Source organism: Tachysurus fulvidraco, chromosome 16 (genome assembly GCF_022655615.1).
Source record: "Tachysurus fulvidraco isolate hzauxx_2018 chromosome 16, HZAU_PFXX_2.0, whole genome shotgun sequence".
In the NCBI taxonomy this organism is placed as follows: Eukaryota; Metazoa; Chordata; class Actinopteri; order Siluriformes; family Bagridae; genus Tachysurus; species Tachysurus fulvidraco.
Window position 1 is genome coordinate 2,315,142 of NC_062533.1, and position 14,859 is coordinate 2,330,000.

Below are 14,859 nucleotides of genomic sequence, written 5' to 3' on the forward strand. Positions count from 1 at the left end.
AGAGAACACGTCCTGTCTTTTTAATGACCCTGAACTGCTCAGTGTGTTGATCAATACCCTCAGGTTTGGTCTTCTGCTTGAGTCTCTGTCTTAAGGAAGCTACAGTATGTCTGGAATCAGAGTGAGACTTTTTTATTTAGTTTGCAGTACAGATGAGTTTTACCGTCCGTCTGAGCCGTGAGGTCAGACTGCTGCGGATAATCACCTTACTGCTACTGAATTAACCAGAGACTTTATTTAATCCTTAATAACACCTTAATAACACCACTTCTCTGAGACCACATGGTTACAGCTGACAAAAATCAAATCTATCTACATAGAATGAAAAGGCTGTAAAACAAATAGTTAATTTAGAGCGGAGTTAATCGAGAGCTGTTTGCATTGTGGAAGTCTGAGCCTGTGATTAAGCATCTAGTTTCTGTGATGGGGATCTGTTCTATCTGCCCATTTACTGGCTGCTATTGGACCTGCTGGACCTGACTGATGTCAGTGAGCTCTCTGTAACACACTGCAACTCTCCTGCAGAATAAAGGTGTAGATGAGATCTCCACGATTGCCCCCTCCATTCCCCCGGTGTCTTTATTTCACCACCTTCATTGTGGCTCTGCCTCCCTACCCAAGAGGATCACTGGAACATGTACAGACTTGACCTTAATGCTGGGCACACGTTCTATTTCTTATACATCATCAGTAAGGGACTCCAAAAAGTCCTCCCGCAGCCTGAGCTCCCCAGCCCAACTTCCTTTAATGATTCTAAAGGTTTATTGTCAGCTACACAGTGAAAGCCCAGTGGTTTAAACCATATGCTCAAATTCTTCCTTTGCATATCTACCTTTACGCACAAGACTAGGCAGTAAAGTGGTCTGTTTATTGGGGGAAAGTACAAAGTGTGTTGGCATCAGTTGGGGTGATGGGGATTAGTGTTGAAGGTGTTGTTCAGGAGTCTTCTTATATTTGGTTTCACACTCCTGTAACATTTAACCTACAGCGGAAGTGTGAAGCGGCTGTATCGTGGATGTGTATTGTCCTTGATGATGATGTGGGCCCTCCTGATGGCCCTCGTGCTCTAGATGTCCCTTTTCCACCGAGGCAGTTCGAGTGCTGGTTCGGAGCCAGAGCCTAATTTAGAACCAGTTCTTTCTGTTTCGACCGCCAAAGCACCGGCTCCGAACCAGGAAAAGTGGTTCTTAAGTAGCACCAAAACGTTGCTGGTCTAGACTTAAGCGGGAGCTGGGGGCGGGGCTGGGGGCGGGGCTACTGTTAGCACATTTGATAATGTACCTTAAGTATACTAATGTTTAATACACTTTTACTTTGCCGCGATATGCTACATTATCAGCACACATGATAGTAGGTAGCTACATGCTAAGGCTAATTTTTTTTTCTGTGTTAACGATAAAATAACGTTATGTACTTTATCGATTACAACCTCCGTTTATACAGATTACACGGAGCCGCACGTACACGTTTTATTCGCCGCGTTTGGATGCCAGTGTAGGTTCGCAAAGCCGTGAGCATTAACAGTAAAGCAACATCCGCCATTGTTGTCGTGTTTGTGTTTGCCGCTGCTGCGCTAACGTCGCTGGGACACGTGACACGTAACAGTGACGTCACACTCGGCGCTGTGACGCTCTCTAGCCGGTGGAAAGGCAAACCGGTTCTAAGAAGGTTCGCCAGTGGAACCAACTTTGAACCAGCACCAGCACTAGCTCTGAACCAGCACCCGGTTCTTTCCGGTGGAAAAGAGGCATTAATGTCCTGAAGAGATGAGTAGGCTGCTCCAGAGATGAACTCTGCAGTCGTTATTACATGCTGAAGTAAGTTCATGACCCAGTTACAAAGGCAGGGTGTCAGGGTGATGGTGAAGAGCTGATCAGACAGCTTGTGACGCATGACTTTGTGAATTATTGTGGGTCCAATATGGCTGGGATGGTCATTTATACGTGTCATCACAATAAGTGCGCCGGGATGATATTGATTCAGGCAGGTCAGTGTTTTTCTGTGGATGGTGGTGGACTTGAAGCCTTGACCAGAGCTAGTGATGATGGCTAGCTCTGAAGAGCAAACTCTGTGCAAACACACAGTAATGTTATGGTGTGGTATTGGCAGTTATGACTCCCTGACTCCTCTGTCGGTACTCTGTAATGTGCCGCAGGTCTTACCACACGTGTCGGGCAGTGGTGTAATATCTCTCCAGCTATAGTCTAATATCTCTTGGTTTGTCCATGTAGGATGTATCTGGCCTTTTGGTATTCCTCAGTGTCACCTGAGACAAATGCAGTATCATGAGCATGTAGCGTGGCCTGCACCTTACAGGTGATCCAAGGTTTTTCATTGGGAAAGATCCTACAAAGTTTTGTGGGAATAATGTTCAGTGCATCTGCTGATGTATCAGTTACAGCTGCAGAATACATTTCCTAGTCCCTATTCAGAACAGACATTTTAAAGCCTCAAAGCAGCCCTGAAGCACCAGCTCTGATTGTTCAGTCCACATTTTAATAAATTTACTTACTAGGGGGTTCACTTGAGGAGTTCCTGTAGGAAGGGTAGAGGAACACTGAAATGTGGTCTAACTGTCCACAGCTTGACTGGGCTACAACTTTATAGGTGTCTTTCACGGTGCTGTACGCTTTGGGAAGCTCATGTGTTGATGGTACATGTGGAAGATGTTCCTGAGGCCGCAATATTTAAAATTGCAGCCACAACGAACAGTGTGTCTGGATGTGCTGGATCCTGCTGTTGATGGTGTTGTGCAGAATGTAAACAGCTAGCAGAAACACAGCACTACCTACTCCCATGGTAGTTAAAAGGGTCTGCACTTCACCATCAAAAGTTCAATGTCTGCAGAACAGTGTTTTCTAACCACCTTCACATTCACACACCATCAGTTGCAACCTCATCTGGTCCCCCACGACGCTGGTGTGTCTAGCATGAGAGCAGTGTCTGGCGCTTTGTCTGAGAGCTAGGCTTCCGTGAAAATAAGGGCACAACATTCTCTTATCTCACACCGACTAGATGTTCTGTTTCTCAGCTTGTCCAGATTGTTTTCAAATGAGTAGACATGAGTAAGCAGCAGACTAGGTAGTGGTGGTCGTGTAACTCTAGCCTTTAGCCTAGTATGTAGCCCACCTTTCTTGCCTAGTCTCTGCCTTGGATGCCCCAATGCGAGGTCAGAGCTGCCATGTTTTGCTGGCTGGTGTTGGTTGGGTCCAGGCATACCTTTCCTACTGTAACTTACTGTCATGTTCCTGAACTGTGATGCAGAACAACATCACTGATACACACAGAAAATTACAGTGGTATCAGGAGAGCAAAGCAAGCATGTCCGCTGTAGTGGGCACCATGTAGTTAATACTGATGCAAAAACCACTTAACCCTCCCAGACCCTGACTTGACCTGTTGGCTTCATCCTACCACCAGCTTTCTCTTCTGTAAGCTCTTACTCTCTCTTGTTAATACCCCCCGGTGAAAGCTGTTCTTTCTATTATTTTTAAATCTGAAGTCCTTATCCGATTCTAGAGAACAATCTTTAACAACATTACTCCAACACGTTTAAAACTCTAGAGCAAGAATCCTCGCTCATGTAAAACACAGATGAGGCGAGTCGTAGCCACGATTGCCACCAGCTTGGACTCTCTGTTCCTTGGGGCACTAAAGGATCTTTGCCCCCTGACATCATGCTGGTCCTAGGCGGCAAAGATCCTTTAGTGCCCCAACTTCCAGACTCTCTAAAGTTTCCCTGTAGATTTTTTTCTCTGTAGATTGTGTCCTGGATGACCTGATGTTTATACCTGAACTCATCGCTGCCCTCCTTCAATGTGGAGGTGGTCTGAGACGTGTGTAACTTCAAAGTTTGTTGTGTGAACAGTTTTGTGTGTCCCAGACATAACATGTGCTTGAACAGTGCGTAATGACGGTTATGTCATGGTACTGAACAGTAGTGAGTTTAGTAGATAAAGGCCATGCTTTAACAGCAGAGAGTAAAGCAGTTGATTTTCTGCGCTCCCTTTCCGATCCCACCTCCTGTTCAATTCTAACTTTCATTAACGGCTCATGCGATGGAAATGATTGAAAACGTTTGTGCGGGTCTATGTGATGGGATTTCTGTCTGAAAACAAACACCGCAGAAGACTGATGTGATGCTTGTGTCTGACGTTCTTCCTCCGGCGGAAATCATCGGAGCGTCCTCGGGCTGTTCACTGATCGCATCAGTCCAGTTGGATGTATATGCCAGAACGGGGCAGTTAGGGTCGTCTATCTCTCTCTGTGGAACACTGCAGTATGTCGCAGCACTTAGCCGGGTCGCTCAGGCCACATGGCTCGCCTGGCTACTGTTAGTAACACAGGATCCATAGCCGGCTGACTGGCCACTTTAAATATACAAGCACGATCAGCTGGATTATTTTTGTGTCCTTCAGCTGATGGCACTTTGCCTCCCTGTGGTCATCAACAAAGATGCATTTTATCTTTAGTGAACCAGGTTAAAGGAAGCATCTTCCATGTTCCATCACTTTCTATTCCCCGCTAGTACACAGGGTTGTGTGTGTGTGTGTGGTGTTAGATCAACCCTGTTCAAACATTTATACCCCCCGGCTTATAACGTATTGTTTTGCTTCTTGGGCATCAGTGACCGTGTGCACCAGGTGGAATATTTTGTCAAGAGTGGGAAAAGGTGGAGCTCTACATCATATAGTTGCTGCTGGAAAGGAGTCAAATATGCAGAAGATGCTGGGAAGTGAACGTTTTTGCAGGAACACACACATGCAATTTTTATGGTAATGGACTTGTTTGAAAATGATCAGTGTTCGTCCCATGTAACCCTATGACCTCAGCTGTACATGTATGTGCCTCTTTATGTCTGTGGTGTGGAAAACTCCTCCCATGTTCTGCACCGAGGTTGAAGGGGGTGAAAGAATGCAGCTTTCCCTGCGCTCTAATATGGAAAGAGGCTTGTTGGATTCATCACTGTGGTGAACCGAGCTTCTCCTCAGGAGGGGCAGCAGGGGAATGTGGAGACATGAGTACATCCACAATCACGCACAGAGCAAGAGCTGTTGTGCCAAGTTACTCAAACACAGAGGGGGGTGTGGGGGGAGGGGAGAGAGGGAGAGAGAGAGAGAATGACAAAGAGAGAAGGAGGGAACGGGAGAGGGGGAACTCAGTGGGGTTAAGGCAGCTGAACTGGGAGCATGACTCATCACACTCTTATTGCCATGTTTGGTACTAAAGCTCCGTTTCACCTCCATGTGGAATTGATTACCTCAGAAATCAGATGTATCTCTGAAGTTTGAAGGATGAAATGGAGGTGTAAGAACGTGCAGATGTATTGTTCAGAGAACTTTCATTTGTTTTTATTTGGGGTTTTTTTGTTTTAATAAAGGCTGGCTCCAGCGTAATCGTATCTCTAGTTTTTTTTCTGATAAAAACACAAGGTTTTGTTCTCTAGCTTGTCGTCCTTTTGAAGAAATGATTAACATTCCAGCGTTGGTGCATTTATCCCATTATGAACTTACGGTTGCTTCACTTCTCACTGCCATCTGTGCCTTGTTAGGCGTGAGACCGGCGTCCTCACGAGACGCGACTGGCCACGCTGCAAGACGACGCCAGCGTTGCTCGGCCAGTGCTGTGAGACATGTTGGCTTCATTTAAATCTACACAAAACGGGAATTTGAATAACAAAGTACACGTTTTATGTTTCAAATGTTTTGGTCTTTATTCATTGGCTGAATTCACCTAACTTTTTTTTTTTTTAAATGCTGATGCCTGAGTGCTGAGACTGATGATGATGTTTTCATACATGAGTTAAACATACATAGTGTTCACGGACTTGAAGCGAGTATTGAGGCATGTGTAAATAAAGAAGAGTCATGCCTGTGTGTGTAGAGCAGTTTACAGCGCAGGTCATGGCTCTGTTCCGCACCGCCCCTCACATCACTGGTAATTCTGCCGCTGAAAGAACATCTTTGCAATCATATTGTGTTTACCTCTAGTTCCCCACTGTGAGGCCTCATCTCTGTGTAGGGCTTTTTTGTAGTCTGGCTGGACATTATCAACATGACATTAACACATTTAGGGATTATGGTGTCCGTGCTGTGGGCGGATGAGCATCATTAGAGTGGCAGGCTGGTGTTTTCCCCCGGTCCGGTTCAGGCCTCATCAGCTTAAGGACCCAGTCATGCGAGCGCATCCTGTGATGCCAGCGTACAAACCCCCAGTACACTCGACCCGAGCTACGTCAGCCCTCTCTTCTGATTTCATTAGACCGTCTGTATGAATGTGTGAGTTTCATCTAAATACCTGGAGTTTACAGCATTTTTACTCTCATCGAATGTTTCTGATTACAGCATGAAACAACAGCTGAACGTTGCCTCAGAAAACCTTTATTAATTGTCTTCTGAACTTTTGTTAGTCCTTGTAGAGCTTCTGATTACTGAAACCAGTACGTAATAATGCCCCCATTTACCCATCCTGTCCGAATGCATTGCCCCATCTTTACTCCACTGGCTGACATTTGGGTCCTTTTTAATGTTCGAGGTTGTTTTTATTGAGAATTAAAATGCCTGGGTGGTGAGCTGAGTGTTTTATTTGGAACGTATTTGTTTTGTTGAGACCGGTGGTTGTGTGTCATGTTATTTTATTGGAAGAATCAAACTGGTTTGGCTGCGTAACGCAAGCACGCGTGTCAGTTTCTATTTCTCTTTTTTTACCTCGAATTATTGTAGCAACACTATCATGGTAACAAACCGAAACGTCTGATGGAGGCGAATTAAAAACATTGGAAAAATCTCGTCAAGACCACACCTTTAGTCTTGGGCCTTTTTTTTCAGATGAAGAATTGAATGCTTGAATCAATACCACTGAGTTGTTGCTCTGCGGTTTGCCTCAAGCTCCCAGAAGGCTAAATTACACAGTTGTGCAAGCTCTATCCTCTGGTCAGGATCTGTTATCTGTGGGGGGCAAAAAACTCTCTGAAATCACAGGCAAGGAAGCATTTAGTTTAGGAGTTATTTATTTATTTCCCCATTGTTCATGTTTTTTTTTTTTTTTAACATTTGAACTCTTTGACTCTTCCTCATTTGGGAAGTCGATGAGATCCAGTGACAGGCAGAAGGTTTCTGACAGCCCTGAAACATGAAGTGAGCTCATGGTACCTTTTGGTCAGCAGGTTTATTCTGGGGTGAGAGAACATTCTCTGGGGGGCTGAACATGCGGCCAGATTTAGCGCTAACGGGTGGAGTTCTACTGGGAAGCCTTGAGACTTGTTTAGGAGCCTCAGACAGACCGCGGACCGAACACTGCTCACTCAGAGACACGGAGCACGGCGAGTCAGGAAGACGTTCGTTCTCCTCACAGGTGGAGCTTTAGAGGAATGCAGCGATGACGCGCGACGCGTAAGTCGACAGCAGTAGAAGACTCGGCTGTTCTGTGCCAGATAATCAGTCTTTAAACGTTGCTTCTTGGGTTGTGTCTAAAGGCACTGACCTACAAACTGAACTCATCAGAGTTGGATATGTCTAAACTGCCTAATTAAAAGCGTCGTTTAATCTGTCCTTACTTTCAGGTTTTTATTACATTCAGTCTAAGCTTCGTTAAGGCTCTCGAAGACCTTTCCGGTTGTTTAACGCATCATTCAGCAGCATTCGTTTGTTCGAATTAAGTGATGAAGCTGCTTTTGTGAAGAGACTTCGTGTAATGTAACCTAAGCTTGTGTAGGAACGCATTCGCCCTATTTGGACGGGATGAGTTACACCCAGGAAGCAAAACCAGATTTTCGCTCATGTGACCTACTGATTATGAACTTACATGCAGAAACGGATGGAAATAATAAATCCATAATTTTTCTTCTCTCCAACATCCGCACTTGTTAACATGGATAAAAAGTGTCTCAATCAGCTACTAGTTGACTAGTCAGGATTCTGAGCACGGAGTCAGCCATTTTATGGTCTGTCTCTTTCTCCAACACAACACTGGAACGTTCGCTTCCTAAAATTTCCACAATGCATCACACAACCCTAAGGGCATTGATGCTTACTGTGCTCATTTACTGGAGATTACGTCATGACGTGTAAACTCTCAGCTCAATGTCAGATGGATTCTCTAACTCTTACCTCTACCTCAAGTAACGTATTGTTGTTGCAGTTTTAAGTGTTTAACGTTGTAAATAAATCCTTTAGCGAGCCCACGATCCTTTCTGAAGTACTGTAATATAAAAGTGTTTGGTGTGTCATAGAAACTTGTGGGTTTAAGCAAAAGTATTTGATGTTTGGAGTTTTTACTTTTACTGAGGAGAAAAATATAAAGTCACTGGAAATTCCGAGCTCACACACGAGTCACCACGTAGAGACCAGATTAAGTCGCACCCGTATCTGATTTTGCTTCAGACTATCAGCTTAGAAGTCGACGGAAACGAGGCCTCCGTGACTGCAGCCTGATTGTCGCTCAGTGGTTGGTCTGGCTTTCTTTGGGGGTGGGGAGGGGGTGGGGCATGAAGTGGAATGTAAATTTGTACAAATGTATCTGCTTCATACTAATTTAGTTATTGGAACTGAACCGATCCAGAGGATCAGAATCCGGTCAGAATCGGAACTAATTGGTTGATCGGATATCGGTGGGAAAAAGAAGGAATTCGTTCTGATCCTGTAACACATGGAAAAGTTTGGTAACATATATATATATATATAATATATTAATATTACAGACCATATGTCTTATTCTAGGTTCTTCAAAGTCGCCACCTTTTGCTCTGATTACTGCTTTGCACACTCTCGGCATTCTCTTGATGAGCTTCAAGAGGTCGTCACCTGAAATGGTCTTCCAACAGTCTTGAAGGAGTTCCCAGAGATGCTTAGCACTTGTTGGCCCTTTTGCCTTCACTCTGAGGTCCAGCTCACCCCAAACCATCTCGATCGGGTCCAGGTCCGGTGACTGTGGAGGCCGGGTCATCTGGTGCAGCACCCCATCACTCTCCTTCATGGTCACATAGCCCTTACACAGCCTGGGGGTGTGTTTGGGGTCATTGTCCTGTTGAATAGGGGGTGTGTCCAAACTTTTGGAAGGTGTGTCCAAACTTTTGGTCTGTACTGTATTTATATGTGTTTACATATAAAGAGACACGATGGTCCTTTTTTTTCGGACTGATTTATGTTTATACTGATGATTGTGATGATTGTTTATAATGTTATATTGAAACTGAATAAACAAAGCAGACGTGAGTATAGATATCTGCTTCTACTCCAGGGATCAGCATCAGGAAAGCTGGAACGCTATAGTGCCGTCTCCACTTCCTGTCGCGGCGAGTGTGTTGCAGATGTTCTTGATGTGCTCAGGATGACAAACGGCGTACATTACTTCCAGGAATTACAGGAACATTTCCTGAAACACAGATTTTTCCCCCACCTTTAGTCAATGCTGAAATCATTCATAAGAAGTAAATCTGAGGCTGTAAAGTTAACAGGAAAAGCGTTCTGATATTTCACAGCACAATAAAAGGTAACGCCGTGTTTCAGCCGAGGCGTTAAGCTGCTGCTCTCCGCTTCCTGCAGCCTCTGTAGTGTGCTGTTCTGTATGAAGCGCTATAAATATCTCACAGAAGAGAAATGCATCTGTTCTGTGTAGCAGCTATCGGTTACCACAGCCTGAGACACGAAGACTAATACTGCATTAGTACCAAATCATTTAGCTCTCTCTCCCTCTCTCTCTCTCTCTCTCTCTCTCTCTCTCTTTTTCCCTCTCTCTCTCTCTCTCTCTCTCTCTCTTTCCCTCTCTCTCTCTTTCCCTCTCTCTCCCTCTCTCTCTTTCCCTCTCTCTCTTTCCCTCTCTCTCTTTCCCTCTCTCTCTCTCTCTCTCTCTCTCTCTCTCTCTCTCTCTCTCTCTCTCTCTCTCTCTCTCTCTCTCTCTCTCTCTCTCTCTCTCATCTCTTTCCCTCTCCCTCTCTCCCCTCCCTCTCCGCTCTCCCCCTCGCTCCCCGACTCTCTCTCTCCCTTCCCCCTCTCTCTCCTTCCCCCCTCTCTTCTCCCTCCCCCCGCCTCCTTTTCTCCTCTCTCTCCCTCTCTCTCTCTCGATCTCTCCCTCTCTCACCTCTCTCTCTCTGCCTCTCTCTTCTTTTTCTTCTCATCCTCCTCTCTCTCCCTCCCGCCCCCTCCCTCTCTCTCTTTCCTTCTCTCTCTCTCTCTCTCTCTCTCTCTCTCATAGCCTGCCAATATAAGACACTCACAGACTTAAAGCTAGGGATGAGGAGATATTAATGTGACTTGCAGGATATAAACGTTTGACCCCCATGTATAATGCTGCAGTAGAAACACACACACACACACACACACACACACACACACACACACACACACACACCCCTGCAGGACAGTAATCTTCTCTACAGCTGCAATTTTCCCTCACCTTGTGGGGTTGAGTTGTGGCTGCAGACAGGGACACAGGAATCTGAGGAATGGAGTCGTCAGGAGGCGATGGGTTTAAAACGAGGAGCTGCAGAAACCTGCCCACGGGCTCGAGTCATATCCTGTTAGTTAATTGGCAATTAAAGGGTCGGAAGGTGATGCACTTGAGGTTTTAGAGACGTTTCTCACGTGAATCAACAATTCCTTCCCTCTAACGGAACAGAATCCTGTTTACTTTCCAAATTAGGCCTACAGTTTGATGAAGCGCAGAATGATGCTGGGTTTAAGACGATTTATCAGACACAAGTTGTTTGAGACTCCAGTCGGAGTTTAAGGACCCTGTTGTACTGTAGCTGTAGTGCACTAGGACTAAACTAGTGTGTGTGAGGATGAGGATGATTTGAGTGTCAGTACACCTGATGTTGATGTTTGAATCCGAGGGCTGTCTAATCCCGTGCTGTATGCAGCATTACAGGCTTTAAAGGGTTGTTGAACCAAAGATTTGCCTAGCGTTAACGCGAGCAGGTTGCGATGCGGCACGTACTCCAACCCGCTTCTTACTTTATCCGTGCCAATCTAGCACCCCCTGAGGGTGGAAACCTGAACTGGTGATTATCCCACTGTGTTTCCTAGTTTGGAGTAGAGCGACCGCCACCATCCTCCACTGTGTCATGTGCGCTGCTCACTTTCAGCTCCAAACCACACACTCCCTCTGACTTGCTTACTCACCGGTACCCTGTAGGTGCAGCTGGTTCTCAGGACCTGCAGTGAATCAGCCGTCGCTGCACTGTTGTGTTTCCTGGTGTCTGCAGCAGCGTCTGTGCTGCTTTATTACTTCACCTGTGTGTACAGCTTGGAAAACCACCTTCATGTAATTGTCATCATTGCTTCACATGGACTCTAGGACTAGTCATAACTAGGACTGTTCTCATTATATAACACTTTACAGCACGCTCAAATCCAAAACCCCGGAGTGCATCTATCTCATGGTGAATTATCCTGAAATATGCAGGTCAGCCAAAGGCGGTCTATTGCCAAGGAAGGGAAATTCTCATGACTAACACACAGGAGATGCAGAATTCCTTCTGTTAAGCGTTTAACAGAGCTGAGTGTGTGTTGAAGTGGCGGCGTGGCTGCGATGAGCACCGGCTCATATTCCCTGCCCTGGTGTATTTAGTGACTGCTTTGTGAGAAGGAGGTTTCTCTGTATTAACTGTATGTCTTTGTGTGATGTGATGAAGCTCGCTCGGACGAACGGTGTTCTCCACACGGGGTGCCGAGTTCAGGCTAACACTGTGTCAGAGAGAATGCTTAGCTGGGGAAACACAAAACAGAATTCAGCACTCATACAACGGGCACTGGGGAGAGCGGGGGTGGAAGAGAAGAGGGGGGGGGCAAAGGAAGGAGAAAGAGCAAGAGAGGGAAGAGGGAGGGCTAGCGAGGATTTGTTTTTCTTTTTTTTCCTTTTTAAATTAAAATACAACCTGCTTAGTTGAGCAGTTATAACGCAGTGTAGAAATTGAATCTTCCCCCAACGTGATCGTCCGTAACAACCGTGAGAGCTCGAATGCCTGTTGCCAGGTTACCATCCGACACAGTGAAATGTGGGACTGTGTACGCGAGCGGCATGGAGAAGCACCATTGACTCGCGCTGGTCTCTAAATAATGAATCACCGATGCGTTCTGAGCAGGCGAAGGCAATGAACAGACGAGCGTGATCAGGACGGAATCTGCAGCGTCGGGGCTCCTGGGGGTTAAGCCATGCAGCTCCAGCCTCCGACGCACTGCAAGCTGTCTGGCTTCATCCTGCATGAAAGATGCACCGCGTCTTCAAAAATGGAAGTCCACCGGTACGTAGGTGTCGTTTTCTGTTCTCGGCTCCTTCTTTCTGTGGGTGTGTTAGAGCTGCAGAACAATCTGTTGATTTCGTTTTAAACGGGATCAGCCGGTCGGACGCTCCAAGCTTTTAGTGTGAAATAAACACGAGTGTGAGCCGTGAGGACCGAGGAGCAGCAGCGTTATCTATGGTGTCAGCGGTGTAGCTGTGCACGCTAAAGATCTGATCACTGAAATGCTTTGTTATGAGCTTAGAAAAGAACAGAAACGTGTGTGTGTGTGTGTGTGTGTGTGTTGGGGAAATTCAGTCAACAAATATTGAGCAGGAAATCTCCCATCTACTAACTTGCACAGCTACACACACCACATTGCACCATTTCCCCCATACATCCATAAACCACTTTTTCCTATCCAAAGACACACTGGCCACTTTAATAGGAACGATCGGATGCTCATTCACACAATTAGCCAATCAGCTACTGCATAACCTCCTACACATGCAGGTCAAGCTTTATGTTCACAGGAAACATCAGAATGAGAGAGAAGTATGAGCCGCCGCAGTATGTCAGAAACTGCTGATCTCCTGGCATTTTCACACACCACCGTGTCTGGGCAGCAGGTCAGTGTGTGTGGTGTGATGAGAGATCAGAGGAGAACGTCAGTCTGCTTCATACAAACAGAAAGGCTTTGATAACTCCAAGAACTCCGAATAACACCCCTGTACACCCCTGTACACCTGTGCTGAGGAGATAAACATCTCAGAACACGCTGAAGCATGGATATCAATAATAGAGCCGTATGTGTGTATGAATAAGTGTAAGCCCTGTGTGTGTGTGTGTGTGTGTGTGTGAATGAGTGGGTGTGTGTGTGTGAATGAGTGGGTGTGTGTGTGTGAATGAGTGGGTGTGTGTGTGTGAATGAGTGGGTGTGTGTGTGTGAATGAGTGGGTGTGTGTGTGTGAATGAGTGGGTGTGTGTGTGTGAATGAGTGGGTGTATGTGGCGTATGAATGACTGTGTGTGTGTGAACCAATGAGTGGGTGTGTCTGTGTATATGAATGAGTGTGTTTGTGTGTACGTGTGTGTACGTGTGTGTACGTGTGTGTATATGAGTGTGTGTGTACGTGTGTGTACGTGTGTACGAATGTACGAGTGTACGTGTACGAGTGTGTGTACGTGTGAGTGTGTGTGTGTGTGTGAGTGTGTGTGTGTGTGTGTGTGTGTGAGTGTGTGTGTGCATGCTGTTCTCACTCAGCACGTGTCTGTAACAGTGTTGTTGCTGTAACTGGTTGCTAAACCCAGGACCCTGAGCTGATTACATTAAACAGGTTGTAACTGAGTCCCTCAGCTTCCTCTGGCTTTGCTTTGGTTTCACTCATTAAACCTCGACACAATCAGAACTCCAGAACTCTTATCTACAAGACAACACTGTGACTTTTACAAAGCTTTTATAACCAGTTTAGAAAATGGCCCCTGTGTCATTAATGTACATATAAACTGTCACATCTAAATAAAGACTAATGATGGGACGGAATGTTGTTCTGCAGTTTGCTTCCACAATCCCGTGTCATTCTTGTTTTTTAGCTACATGAAACTATCTACCCTTCTATCTCTTTACACACGACACTCTTTACACACGACACTCTTTACACACGACACTCTTTACACACGACACTCTTTACACACGACACTCTTTACACACGACACTCTTTACACACGACACTCTTTACACACGACACTCTTTACACACGACACTCTTTACACACGACACTCTTTACACACGACACTCTTTACACACGACACTCTTTACACACGACACTCTTTACACACGACACTCTTTACACACGACACTCTTCAGACTGTATCTTTGCTGCTTGCTCATTTGCCGTTAAATTCTCAGAAAGGAGAATCCGCTCCTGATCCACCAGAAAAACATCGAAAAGCAAAAATACAAAAAAACATGCAACACAATCGTTGTTTTATTTCACAGTTTTATAAATTGCTCAGTCTCTCCTTCAGGATCTTACAGATCAGGATCAATTAGCAAAAGAAAAAAGATTGTGTTGCATTTTTTGGATAATTTTCCCAGCTCTGTAAGATCATGAAGGAGAGACTGAGTAATTTATAAAACACTGACAAAAACATTTCGAGTCACGTTTCGATGTTTTTCAACGATTGTGTTGCATTTTTTTGTTTTTTGCCCACTTTGTCGTTCACAGAACGAACCACACGAAACAAAGAGCTTCTACTACAAATAAAATACAAAGACTAAACATTTTGGACAGTTGAGTGACAGATGCATATACAGATGATCACCGGAGCTTGTAGGTGTTAATATTAACTCAGAATGAATAATAATAAAGCGCATTATCGTGAGGCACAATGTGATTAGTCATCAGTCACTAACCCCTTCAGCAGTTTCAGCGGTCTGTAAGATGATCCAGAACTCGTCCTCGGGTTTTACTCATATACTCCCAGTTCTTCGTGTTAATGTGTCTCAGCCTTTGATGTAAAATGATAGACACGATATCCAGAGCTTCGCCTCACCGTGTGTGTAAATAATTCACGGGTTGCTGAGTGGCTGGAGAACGGCGCGTTGTTTTGTTTATTTTTACTTCAGTTGTATTTCATCTC

At 45.3% G+C, this 14,859-nt stretch overlaps 1 protein-coding gene across 9 annotated transcripts in view; it reads left to right on the top strand.

Annotated features, from left to right (window-relative positions):
* enah (ENAH actin regulator) overlaps positions 1-14,859 on the top strand; it is a 97,143-nt gene that overhangs the window by 9,321 nt on the left and 72,963 nt on the right. For 6 of the 9 annotated variants that reach the window (XM_047801341.1, XM_047801343.1, XM_047801348.1 and 3 more), the window contains exon 1: positions 12,109-12,241. The exons of 2 other annotated variants lie outside the window; for them this stretch is intronic. In XM_047801341.1, coding sequence (XP_047657297.1) covers positions 12,153-12,241 — 89 coding nt within the window. In that variant the 5' untranslated portion in view covers positions 12,109-12,152. Of the gene's footprint in view, positions 1-7,209; positions 7,392-12,108; positions 12,242-14,859 lie in introns of those variants that run through there. One more of the 9 variants, XM_047801344.1, reaches the window with a different exon arrangement.